Raw genomic sequence first — 14,467 nt, forward strand, 5'->3', positions numbered from 1 at the left:
CAGGCCATTGCCCATGTGGCAGAGACGAGTTCGGGCTTCATCTGGCCTGTGTTAAGTACAGATATTTGAACTATGTCAATAACTCCCGATCATGTATAATTGTAAGTATGTAGACCCCACAACTCTCAGTGTAATCTACTTATGTTGACCTAAGAATTAGAACAGTGCAAACTTAGATATTTGAACTATGTCCCTAGGCCTTAGAAATGCCTAGTTGGGTTCAGACTTCAGAGGGTAATTCTCAAGAGCTTAGTGTCACGAGATGAGTGTTTTGCGCAACGAACCCGTGTGGCACTTAGACAAGCTTTGCCGAATGTTGCTAAGTAAACCTTGAACTTCTCAACTAGCTAAGCCTAAAGGTTTTCAAAGAGCTAGAGAGAAGAGAGCAATGGAGCCGAATGAAGAGAATTATATTACTCACAAGAGAGATTACAAGAGAGCTTACAAGAATACTTGAGTTGCTTGCTCCAAGCTTGTTGCTCAAATGCTAAATGCTAAATGTCATGCCTTATTTATAAGGGAGGCTTTCCAAGCTCTAGAGATTCTAGAGAATTCTACCAACTATCTAGGCATTTACATGTGACCAAGTTATGCTCACAACCAATGTGCTGAGACTTGGTTCAAGATCAGGGGTACATTAAATTTCATATTTTTCGTGAACAAAAGATGGATGCCAATTTACTTGTGCAAAAAAGAAAATTTGTGTATGGTTGTGCTTCGTGTGATCAAACCAATGTTTCATTTTATGGTAGTCATAGTTTTTAAACCACATCACCACAATGCCAAACATTTTGATTCCAGAACAAAAAATTTCTACCTAACAAATCAAAATTCGATGAAAGGTTAGCTACTAAATAAAATCAAGTTAACAGAGTAAAGAGTATATTCGTTCTAATTTCAAGGCTAAAAGCCTAAAAGCCAGTCAGTAGACAATAATTTGAGATCATAAAAGCTGAGGAAATTAAAAAAAAAAAAAGTGATCAACACATTAAAGCAGAGCAAATAACAGTGGAAAATGGAATATGCAATATACTCTTGTGAAAAATGATTGAATCTGTTCAATCCACCAGATTAATCGATAGTATTTCTCATTTCATAAGTCAATAAGCATAAAACAATTTCACAGAGGCATTTCATCGGACATCTAATTCATTCCATCAAATAGCGGACCAATTCTAACATCAGTTAACCGTTATAATATAAGGAACAAGAAGATATGTTAAGATACAGAAACAAAGGTTGTTGCAGCAATGATGTTAAATTTTGATTTAACATCAGTTAAATCGAAATTTGAATGAAAGCTTAGCTACTAAATAAAATCAAGTTAACAGAGAAAAGCCTAAAAGCCAGTCAATAGACAATAATTTGAGATCACAAAAGCTGGGGAAATTAAAAAAAAAAAGCAAGTGACCAATACACATTAAAACAGAGCAAATAACTGTGGAAAATGGAATACGCAATATTATTGCATAATTTTATACATCTGCTCAATTGACTTCACATACAGCCGTAAAAGCATCTGTGTTTCAGTGTTATATACAGAATAATATTATCAAACGGAGTTTAAAAAAATGAACTAACACGTCGAAATTCCATTGAAACGTTAGCTAACAACCAAAAATTCTCTAATCTCGTGTTGCAGATATTATGTTTTTTCCTTTTTTCCCCAACAAAAGTTTTAAGCTTATTTATTTATGAAATGAGAAATATTGTCGATTAATCCAGTGGATTGAACCGGAAATACCAATTCAAGAAAGCTAACATTGTTAACAGCTAACACATAATCAATCAACATGATCATATTTTTTTAAAAAAAATCCTATCATGTGACCCTTTAATGAATCAAACAATTTCACATACTTAAACTGAATATAATCAAGGGAAAAAAATAATTTAAGACCACACCAAATAATATAAAACTTGAAAACAAAAGCCTCAAGTCCTTACTATATGGAAGACTTTTAATTTTAAATCACAAGATAATTAATACCCATCACAAAATCGACACATAAGAGAAACGTAAGCTTAAGACTAAAAAAAATAAAATAAAAACAATTTAAAACGTAACACACCAAATGATGGAAGGCTTAAGAACAGAAGCCTTAATCTACATAGAAGACTTTAATTTTTAATCTCAAGACAATTAATTCAACGACAGAAAAGTCAGTTACAATAATGCGCATCATGGAATCCCAAACATACTTTCATTCTTTCATTGAAAAAGTCAGTTCATATCACAATTAAATTACATGCGGAAAAAAAAACTGAAATTATGATTATCTAATTTAGTTTACAAATTGAAATCTAGTATCAACTGGAATCACTGGAAGCGTTGAAATGTGGTATATGGGAAATCATGGGCCAATATTTTCCTTCATCCTTTCTGCATCTTTTTCTATCAAACGGGCAATTATGGATGCTTAGTCGCGAAAGTGATTTAGGCAGGCCCTGCTCTGGAAAGTATTTGAGCTTCGGACAATCGATGAGATACAGAAATTCCAATGAAGTGAGGTTTTCACTAATTGAGGATAGGCACTCCAGATCTGGCATATCTGAAATCCACAGTTCGGTTAGAGAGGCAGGAAACGGCGGAGATGACAGCAGGTCTGGATATCCTCCTCCGATTGATAAATTCCTGAGAGAGGTAAATCTGTTCAATCCCCACTCGAGCAACGGCTTTGTTATCTTCAGATCTCTAACCTCAAGAGATTGGAGGTTGGTGGGAAAACCATCCTCTGGGAAAGATTCCAAGCTGGGACACCCAATTATGCCTAAACGTAGAAGAGAGGACATGCTGTTGGGTAACGCCTTCAGATTCTCACATCTCCAGATCATGAGCTCAGTCAGTTTCGCAGAAGGCAATCCTTCTTCGGGAAATGACTCAAGATTTGGACATTTGGATATCCAAATCTTTTGAAGATGGCGGAGATTATGCAAACCGGCAGGTAATGATTGAAGATTTTCAAGGTCGTAAATAAAAATTTCTTCAAGAGATGTGTTGTCCAACCTTTCTGCTAACGACTCCAGCTTTGAACAGTTACGGACGTCGAGGAACTTAAGAGCCTGAGGTAGATTTCCATTCCGTGACAAAAAAGCAAGATTCGAGCAACCCACGACCCCAAGGTGCTCCAGCGTGGCAGAAAAGGTGCACCCAGTGCTGCTACTGCAGACGTCCTGCTCCCCTGTCAAAGACCTTAGATTACGACACCATTGGATAAAGAACAGCTTCAAGCTCGGAGGTAGCTGGATTCTAGCAATATATGTCAAAGAATCACATCTACCAATGACCAGACTTTCAAGAGATGTACTGCTATTTTGCATCCATGCCTCAGGTAAGGATTTCAAAGCATCGCATCCTTCTATTGTAACTGTTCTCAACTGGGAAGGCAGAGCAACCTCTGGAAATGAAACAAGTGAATTACAAATCCGAATCTCCAAACTCTCAAGAGATGAATTGGACTTGTGCATCCATGCCTCAGGTAAGGATTCCAAAGCATTGCAATCTTCAATTTCAACTGTTCTCAACTGGGAAGGCAGAGCAGCCTCCGGAAATGAAACAAGCGAAGCGCAGCCACATATCCTCATCTCTGTAAGGGAACTAAGGGTGAGCAATGCTTGTGGGAGCCTTGTAAGGCCTTCACACCTACTCAATTCCAAAAATCGAAGTCTGTACGGCGACTCTGGCTGTTGTTGGTCATGTTCTTCGTCTGTTACCAAGGAAAGCAGTCGGGGACATCTTGAAATATGCAACCGATTAAGGGATCTAATGTCTTGCAGCAACCGAGTTTCACTCTGCCATAAATATGCTTGCTCTCGAACTTCAACAATCACTAAATTTTCCAATTTAGGTAGCCCTTGTTCAAATAGACCTGCTAAGACCACTTCATTTGCAACATAAGCTAAATGCACTGATTTCAATGAGCTGAGGTCAATTGGGCTGCTGAACACCACCCTTTCACATCCATCGATTTGTAATTCACTGAGAGCAGGAAGACATTGAATTGTCACTAGCAACTGTTGACAACTTTTGATGACGAGCGTCTCCAATAAAAGAAGACGTTTGGGCAATTTTCCTTGCAGTTTATGACAATTGAAAAGAGAAAGCTTTCGCAGCTTAGGAAACACTTCATCAACTTCTTGACCAGCTCCGCAAGGGATCCACTCTTCCCATTCTCTCATATCGGAAAAGGAAAGAGTCTCCAGTGATGGAAAGGGCACTGAGCAACTTCTTCTATAAAACTCCGACCCCACGCTCTTTACTCCGTCCATTCCACTTATATCAAGTTCCATTAGAAATGGTAGTTGCCCTACCGATGGCAAAGATGTAGACGTGCACCTACATAATTCTAGACGCGCCAATTTTGAGAAAGAGGAATCTCCTAGCCAAATTGGAAATTTTGTACCACCGTAGCCTGTGATGGTGAGCTCTTGTACATCTTGATGTGGTTTTAGCACGCTAAGAACATGTGTCTCAAATTCACACTGGTCAAGGTTCTGAACGTCCCGTGTACTCCATTTGAGCAATAAAGCTTGAAGATTCTCCTTGCTGTTTAACTGAGCCTCACAGGCATCGCCAACATCTTTCACATTCTCCAACTTCGAAATTTGTAGAGTCCCCTGAAGATGCGTCAAAGACTTTAACTCACGTAGTCCAGAACCACCGTCTTTTCCCACAACAAATGTACCCAACGTCAAGAGGCAAGTCAATTTACCGAATCCCTTTGGCATTTCTTCCAATGAATCGACATTTGAACTTTTTAGATGACGCAACTTCTTCAGATTTCCCATGTCATTACACAACTTCTTGAGCTGATAACAGTCTTCCAACAAAATTGTATTCAAGTTGTACAGCGAGTTAATTGACTCCGGCAAAATTTGAATGCTCGTTCTGGATAAGTTTAGAAAGCGTAAATGCTTCAAATTTTCAATTTCATTTGGTAGCTCAATGATGTTAGAATACCCGTGCAAAGAAAAGACCCTTAAGCGTGGGAGATTCATCAGCATCTGAAGAACACTCCAAGCTAAATAATTGATTCTGTAATTTGACAAATTTACTGGCAAAAAGGTTCGCAAATGCTCCACATCACAGACAGACTGTAATCTCTTTTCGCCATCACTTTCTCCACAAATATAAGAAAAATGACGAAGACTTTGACAAAACTTTTGTCGGTTTTCTCCCTCTAAGGTATCGTCCATTCTGAAGCACATCTCCCCTGCAGCCCACCAAGCAAGGTCATTGATTAGGTCATGCATCACAAATCGGGACGCATCTTTACTTGACTGTTGAAATAATGACCTTGAATGTAACTCCCGAACGAACTCGCGGCCCAAACCTTCCATTTTCCTTCCATTGTATTCTTGATCCAAGAAACCTTCAGCCGTCCACAATAAAATTATCTCCTCTTCTTCAAATTCATAATCTTTTGGAAACAATGAGCAGTATGCGAAGCACCGTTTCAACTGTGGAGGAAGAAAATGGTAGCTCACTCTTAGGGCTGGTATAATACTGCAATTTTCCTCTTGCAAGTTCCATGTGTTTGTATTGAGCACAAACTCCCAGTCAGTCAAGTCATCTTTGCCGCGTAAAAGGCCGCCAAGAGTTTTCGCAGCCAGAGGCAATCCTTTGCACTTCTTCGCTATCTTCTCTCCAACATCCTTCAAGGATTGATTCATGCTGAAATCCCTAGCCCCTAAGGAGTGTTGGATGAGCACACGCAAACAATCATTGTCCGACAACTCTTTCAATCCATATTTTGGATAAGCCCTCGTCAGTTTTGCAACGTCTAGATTGCGAGTTGTGACAACAATCTTACTTCCTGGTGCGCCAGCTCCAAAGGGACAGCTCAGGGTGCTCCAATAATTGTAATTCTCGTTCCACAAGTCGTCCAAAACGAGCAAAAATTTCTTTTCCGACAATTGCTTCTTCAGTTTCTCTTGAAGCAAATTTAAATCATCTCTGTCCGTGCACTGATAACTAGCAATGGAATTTAGGATAGATTTTGAAACCCTAAAAACATCAAAATCCTCAGAGACACAAGTCCACGCTTTGATCTGAAAATGACGTTGCACTTGATCATCGTTATAGACAAGCTGAGCAAGAGTCGTCTTCCCGACGCCGCCCATTCCATTTATAGAAATAACAGAGAATCCATCATCAGCTCTTAAATCATCATTCAACAACAATTCAATAATCTCCTCCATCTCTTTTTCCCTGCCATAAACTTTGGCTTCAGTCACCAAAGAAGTTGTGGGTAATCTTTGTCCTACATCTCTGGACTTGCCAACTGAAATTACAATTTTCGAATCCAGCAGGCCTTTCTGCGCTGTAGTAATATCTTGCAACCGATCAGTGATCCCCTTTATTTTCGACACCATCTTGGATTCAAACTGAATAGATCGAGGACTAAAGCTGGTGCAGCAAGTGGGAATGAGCTTCCGAAACTTACTTGTGTTTGCACTCGAACTGGGTTGATCAGCAACAGCTGGTTCTTGAAGCAGCAACTCCCTCCGCAGAGCTTCAGTTTCGAGCTCATCCAACACGTCTTCAGCGTCATAAGCCAAGTTCTGAAGATTGTCGAGCCACATCTTAACTGGCTTCTCCCTGGTCTGCCTATCCTCAGCATCGGCAAGCACTGCCTGAATCATCTCCAACATTCCCTTCCACTTGATGAAATCAGCCTTCAACTTCTTATGCCGTGTAAACAGCTCAAGTCCCTGTGAAGCCAGCTTTTTTATCAGCAACTTAACTGACGCACTGAGCACCGCCTCTCCTATGAATGGCATTTTTTTTTTCTTTTTTTGGTTAAAGGAAGCAGAGTAAATTATGAAAAATGAAGAACATAAAGAATGTGCAGAAATTGAACAAAGTCTAGTTTGTGGTTGTGGGTTGTGAATGAAGAGCAAGAGCAAGCAAGAGAATGCAATGTGAAATGGTGCACACAAAAAACGAAGCTTTGTTTTTTATCAGCACCAATATTTCTGCTAGCGACGACCAAAACACTACCACGCCGATCCACGCATTTCTGCAACTAAAGTCAAACTCAGTTGAATTATTATATAAATATTTGAAAATTGTTTGATAATTAATTATTAATCAAATATTTAAATAGTCTTATTTAATAGACAATTAAAAAAATCTCCTACGTAATATTGTATAATTTCAATAATTTACATTTGTTTATTGTAATTATGACTATCTAATACTAGTTTATTATATATAAATCTACATTTTGTATTAGCTGTCATTAAATTAATTTTAATTTTTGTTGATAGTGAGAGGTAAACGCGTTTAATATTAACACGAACGCGCAAACACATTTTCGCCACTAGAGAAGCACGGGTAGTTTAATTTTTTTATTTATCATAGATGTCATTTATCATTTGATTATTATATAAAATATTTTATAAATGATTAGGTAGATTTAAGTATAGATAAATTAGTCGGTCGTCTTATGCCCATGTTTTATATAGACCTTATTTTTTAGTTATTTCTCTAAAAATACTCTAATTATTAAAAAAATTTGAATTAAATACTGCAACTATTTTAGATATTTCTTTAATTAATAATTATTCTACAACTAAGATTTATTTTTACAAATTCTATTCATTGTACCATCTTTTTAATAATTCATTATATTTATAAAATATTTATCACATATAATATCTCTTATAATTCAGGATACTAAATTTAGATTACAAAATTTGTGTGATAGCTTGATGATATGTATTTAGGATGGAAAATAGATTGAAAATGTGTGTGTGTGTGTGTGTGTTAGAAGAAAAATTTAGTTTATGTCTCAAGAGAGATAAGAAATTATAAATGCAAGTGCAAAAATATATTCAAAATTTGTGAATCTTTATGAATATAATAATCGTTTAAATCTTTATAAAAATATTGTAAAAACTTTATAAAGTTTTAAAAATAAATGTAGAAAAGATGGATAAAAAATCATTTAATTATTAAAAATCAATGAGGACTTATTTGAAAAAATAAGTAAACATATGATTAGAAATAAAATTTTCTGTAAATATCTATTACACTTTTACTTTGTTTTATGTTAAAATTATTTTTATCCATTGAATGTAAGAAATATCAAAATCAATGGCCTATATTCATTGGTTGTTTGTTACTGTATTTGTAACATAAGTTTTGCCACTTATTTAATGTTATATGCCAAGATATATCTTTACTCTGGGAGCTTGCTATGTTACAGACTCTGTATGTAACACAGCAAATGGGGCGCTTCCACGCGTTGCAGGAGAGAGAAAAAACAGCCAAAACTCAGCTGATGCAAGGCCAATGTGGACTCAGCTGTTACATACAAAATCTGCCACTTAGCTGAGTCCCTTTACTCTGGCAAACAAAGTAAAGATATATGTAACATCGCTTTTTATTATTTATATAATATTAAAAAAAAAAGAAACAAAAACCATAGTGAAAGGATGTTTCGTATCTATTGCCCACTTGCATTCAACTTTTTGAAGTGCATTGAAGTCTAAACGGCGGAAAGGATAAAGAGAACGAGAAAAGAAATCAAATAAAAAAAGAAATTTTAGTTATTTATTTATTTATTTGCTATAAAATCTTGGAACGTTTTGAAATACATGTACAAGAATGGATAAGAGCCAAAAATATATACTAAAATAGTTTCTTTTGCAATCAATTGAAGAGAGAATACATAAATGATCTACTTTCATCTCAAGCTGTTTCCGTGTGGACCTTTGCTTTGCTTTTTTACCCCATTTTTTCCTTTTTCTAGAAGGTAGGGGTGGTGTCGGTTCGGTTCGGTTCGGTTTTAGAATAAATTTTTGATTTCGGATCGGTTCGGGTTTGAAAATTAAAAAAACCATTCGTTTTTTTGAAATAAAATCCGAACCAAAACCAATAGGTCGGTTTTGGTTCGGTTTCGATTATCGGTTTCGGATCGGTTTTGGTTCTTTTAACGGATTAATTTAAACAATCGGTTTTTCGGTTATTTTAATGGCTTTTGAATTTTGACTTTCGGTCAAGGACCATTTTGAAAATGTGCAAACAAATTAGGCCACAATAGAATTCCTATATGCAAACATTTCCTAAGTATTGGGCCACACTTATATTTTATAAAAGAGAGAGATCTAAATGATATTATCCCTCCATTATCTTCTCCACTTGGCGATTTTCTCTGTTTCTCACCCAGCAATACTGACATTTGCAGATCTAGTCACATATACAGATCCAAACAAAGCTAATAAAACCAAATACAATTAATAACCTAATACAGTAATAATAAGTAAAGCAACCATGAAATTACAAAAGATTAAAGTGTTATTTCAAAAAAAAAAAGACCCATTTCAAAAAAAAAAAAAAAAGGAGAGAAAGCAGAGCAAGTAAGTGAGTTGGCTGGCGAGGGAGCAATAGAAGGAACGGTAGCGGCAAGTCGACAGTATCAGCCACCGGCAGATGGAGTTAAGATTTGGGTGTGTGGGTTTGTCCGTTCGTGGTTTTGTGCAGTTGAAAGTGAGAGATTGGTGCACCGGTGCTGTTGAAGACATTTGTGGTTTGGATATATATATTATAGTGAAATTACAAAAATACCTTAATATCGGTTCGGTTGGGATTTTAAAATTTTTGATCCGAAACCGAACCGAACCGAACCATTCGGTTCAGTATTTATAATTTTAAAAAACCGAACCGAAACCGAAAAAATTCAAACCGAACTAAATTTTTTTCGGTTCCGGTTCGGTTTTGCCCAACCCTACTAAAAGGTCAAGAACCGACTTTGGACAAGAAGCTCGAATCTAGTATCGTTCAGTATATCATCATCGACACATATTTAATTAGCTGATTAAAATTCGGTAAGAATTCATGACAAAATTTATCCCTAATTAAAATGCTGGCGATTGATTGGGACTCTCACATTGGAGTTGGGATCCCAACTGTGCTGAATTTTTTTTTTAATTTTCTAGTTTAATTAAAGTGTAAAAAATGGAATTTATTCAAATTTTGGCAAAAACCCAACCCTGATGCTTTCTTTTATACTACTACATTCCACTCCTTTTTATTTATTAATTTATTTTAATTCAAATAAGAAAGCAAAAATAATAATTATGTTTGGGACATTTAGTGTGTTCTGAACAACTGGAACATTACTTGTATTTTCATCGATAGAGACTCGATACATTTTTTTACCTGATTAAAAAATTAATACAGAATTTGTTACCATTTTCTTGTTCCAATTAAATAATCGGTAGGGATTGATAATACCCAATGAGACATTCCGATTGAAATTTTCATTGACTTGCACTCTAATTTTAAGACTAAAAATTAACAAGTCAGTCAACCACAAGTTCATTTCATCTTATCAAAATATTATGATCAAGAATAATTTAATGGCTATCCATAGTTCGATAATCTAACAGACGCGATTCACATACCTTTAAGAAGGACAATTTACACTTATTTTACACATCCTTATCACGAGTCATCAAATTCTACTGTGTCAGTTGCCATGTCAAGCTCTAGGCTTAGGGTGAGACATTTCATCAAACATCTAATTCATTCCATTACCTGACTTGGTCAAGCATCAATGAATTGTTTTCTGTATTATTTAGAATTCATAATTAATCCACTGGCAACTTAAAAGACACTTTATAAAGTAGTAAATAAATCAAAATTAAGAACAACTATTAAAAAATCATGACATAATACATCATACAGAATTACATACTGAGATCAAAACATACTCTCTTGTTTTGGTAAACAATGTGCAAACTGTTTGAGTGTATTGTGAACTATATGCCACAAAAGTCAATAAAAACAAGTGTTGTTGAGCCACCTTGCAAAGTTGCACCAATAATTAAGCTTTTGCAAAAGCAAACTGCAAGTGGAAAGACAAAACAATGTGGACACCGGTTGAAATTAAAGCAAAATAAACAAAACGATTAAGCTTCCTAATTAACAGAATATCTCCTTCTTACTCATTATTGCCAAAAGTATTCAATTTCGATAACCGAAAAATGCCGAAATTGAGAATGCCTACTAATGAGTTCGTTTACCTTTTAAGTCTAGCCATTTAATTGCTCCAATGATACTGTATGATGACAATATTACATATTGAATCTATGATGCATCTCCATTAGATATCTGATATCTCAATGCCATGGGAAATTCCTACAGAAATGAGTGCTTGCATCTAAGTATATATATGAAAGTTGTGAAGGGTAATTGCTAATCAATCCAAACTCTTGAACTAATGTTTAACTATGTTTGGTCCCTTATTTATACTCGTGCTTGCCACAAATTTCTTATGTGTCTATGTGTAATATGACATACATTATCTTGCTTTCTAGTATATATGAAGTGTGTAAAGATGTTTGAAGAGCTTTCACTGCATTTTAGATGGTGCTATGTATGCAAGATGCCCTTGAAATTTGCTTCTCACGTTCATGCAACTTTATTCAAATGTTGGCAAAATTCCCATCAATTGGCAATTTGCCTGGTCACCAACAATGCAATGCAAAGTGTTACAGGAACTTACTCATCAATGCTATGTTATCGTTCAGATGGTATGAACAATAAGAGAAAAATTAGAAGTAGCTAGAAGAATCTAGAGCATGCCTTATTTAGTACTTTCATGAAATTATTTATTAATTTAAGTGTTGTGATTCCAGTCAATTGTAGGAGATCCACGATTATTTTAGTCAATTCCAGAAATTCTAGGGTTCATCAAAGGTGCACGTTAGCTAAATGACAAGTAAATAATATTATGTCATGTGTTCATTATCTTGAAAAACAAACGTGCAAGCAGTAATTACATTAAATTTAACTATCACACGTTCAGTTGTTGGTTGTATTTTCTCTATTATACCATATACTTTCTCCAATTATAGGTTAGGTTTAAGCGAATTGATTTGCCTTTATGTAATCTTCCCCCGGAAATAAGTTCTCTAGCTAATTATGATTTGCTTTCTATTAATGATTTTGAGGGATACTATTCATTCATTTAGTTAACTTGAATTTTTCATTATGTTAATTAATTTGTGTTCTTGGTTAAATAGGCACAATTTAATTACATTCTAAAATATGTATAGACAAAAGATATTAGAAATGAATCATTTTCTTTTTTATAAATGCTCATGCTCATATTTATTACATCATAATACAATTGCTAATGTTACATGATCATATATCTGACAAATTCTATATGTATATTTCTAATATAAGGATGCAAATAGAATTTTTAGATTTAGAATAGAATGAATAGCAAAATGAATATATCTAGACTAGATCTAAAATGGGCCGAATTGGCTTTCAAGTTTGAAAGAAAATTTTCACCGCTCTTTTTTCTTTTTACAATAATTTTTCCATACTGCTTTACAAGATTTTTTCCTCTAAAATTAATTAGAGTTGGACTATTTTACACCCTTCTATTGTGCTCTTAACACAACTTATTAATAAATTTAAAGTATCATATAGTTTCTCCTAAACATATCCCATTTAAGATCTCTTTCTTAACTTCTTTAAGTAATTTTTCACATATCTTTCTTCTTGAAGCCATTTAAACAATACTTTCTTCGTCTTTCTTTTATTGGTAACTGTATCATATAAATAATATAATAGCTAAAACTTTTTTATTGATTATTTTTAGGATCTCTCTATGATGCAGTATTTTTTTACAACATCAATAATATTTCAATTATATACCATTAGATTTAATTAATGGTACACAATATTTATATTGAAAGATTTTATAATTTAAAAATAATTGTAACATGTTTGTTAAGGGTTTAATGAAGTAGAGAATTTTCGTAAAATAACTGTGATCACCTTTATAGTTTAAAACGATTTCACTCAAATAGTATGTTTTGTTTAAAAATAATTTTCAACCCTCCTTTAAATTTGTAATTTGATAAATTTATATTTGATGTAACACAATAAATGATAGAACTAAGTACATGCATTTAAGCGAATATCATAAATTGTATCAATAACTCATGGGATTGTTTATAACCTAAAAAATACTTGGCCACTCATGTTTTAATTAAATTTAATACGGCATATTAAAATAAGTATTATTTTATATACAATTAAGGAACATTGTATAATTGATCATAAAGTATATATTATTTTTAATACCAATTTAGCATACTTATTCCATGAAATTATGGTTTACATTACAATTAATATTCTTACATGTTAGAAAATTATCCAAACCTTATAAAATTTAAGTTTCACAAGCCTATATATTTTCATTTTATTTTCAAATTTCACTTTGTTAATTTCATTAACAAGTTAAATCGTACATATATTTCTAATTACTTTTAGTTTATGAATCGTAAAAGATTATTTTATTTATAGTCATTTGATTGTAATTATAGAATTTTATGCTACTAAGAATCATTACTCTTATTATGATAATTAATGGTAACAATACGTAAAAATACTAACTCCAATAATTAATGGTAACAATCATGTAGTTATATACACACATATATTTTTCAATTATAGTTGTTGAATAAATTACTTCTCATTTGTTGTGACCCATATAGTAATAAAAGATAGATCAAATAATTTATGACAATGCCTTCTATGATCATTATTGATTAAATATTAATGGTTTTATAATTAAATTAATACAATAAATTATTATTGAGACCTTATGAAATATCTTTACATAAATTATTATTAAAATAACATTACCTGTAAAAGTGTAAAGTTATATAGAGTGCACAATAATTTTTATTTCAAAATTATCTGCATTTTTTTGGGTGATTTAAAAATATTTATGGATTGATTAGATTAAAAATAATTTACAATGTAAAGAAATACTACAAATTGTAAATTACTAGTTAAATAATTGCTTATCCGTTAAAATTAAATTAAAATAAGGGTAAAGATTCTAATATTTAAATCCAATTATCCCATTTTTTTATTGTGGGATTTTTATTCCAACATAATAGAATTTTTCAGTTGTTAATTAATTAAAAATTAAAAAAAATCTACATTCACTAACAACCTAAAGTTTACCTGTTATTGTTTAATTAATTGATTTTTATCCACTATATTAAATGAATGGTAGAGATTAAAACACTTCGATCTACATAATAATCTCATTATTAGTATTGTAAAAACTCACACAATATTATAAAAAAAGTCCTTATTTTTATCATAACTTATCTATTTTTGTTCAACTTCTCATAGTTTTGAACTCCAAAAAGGAAGAATCTGAAGTTTAATTAGTTGAATGGGGCTAACTCCATAGGTCAAATCATGTGAGTATTAAAAGATTTACAACAAGCTATATGAAATAGTTTTCATCTTTAAAATTAGGGTTATTTATCGTCAGCACCCATGTGTTTCGACAATTAGTGCCGCACACCCACAAGTTTCGACCATGTGCACCGCGCCCCCATTTTCGTCAAACTACCGTTAACTTAACTTGAAAAAGGGTAAAATAATAATTTCATATAAGATTAAATAATAAATAAA

At 33.4% G+C, this 14,467-nt stretch overlaps 1 protein-coding gene across 5 annotated transcripts in view; it reads right to left on the reverse strand.

The window, feature by feature from the left end:
• The window catches only part of LOC102628440 (putative disease resistance RPP13-like protein 1), a 143,090-nt gene extending 136,061 nt beyond the window's left edge, over positions 1-7,029 (reverse strand). The window contains exon 1 of one of the 5 annotated variants that reach the window (XM_052443555.1): positions 3,397-7,029. In XM_052443555.1, the coding sequence (XP_052299515.1) occupies positions 3,397-6,783 (3,387 nt within the window). In that variant the 5' untranslated portion in view covers positions 6,784-7,029. The remainder of the gene's footprint in view (positions 1-3,396) is intronic. The other 4 variants (XM_052443554.1, XM_052443553.1, XM_006480215.4 and 1 more) reach the window with 4 other exon arrangements.
• Between the last annotated feature and the right edge of the window lie 7,438 nt (positions 7,030-14,467).

This window comes from Citrus sinensis, chromosome 6, assembly GCF_022201045.2.
Source record: "Citrus sinensis cultivar Valencia sweet orange chromosome 6, DVS_A1.0, whole genome shotgun sequence".
NCBI lineage: Eukaryota > Viridiplantae > Streptophyta > Magnoliopsida > Sapindales > Rutaceae > Citrus > Citrus sinensis.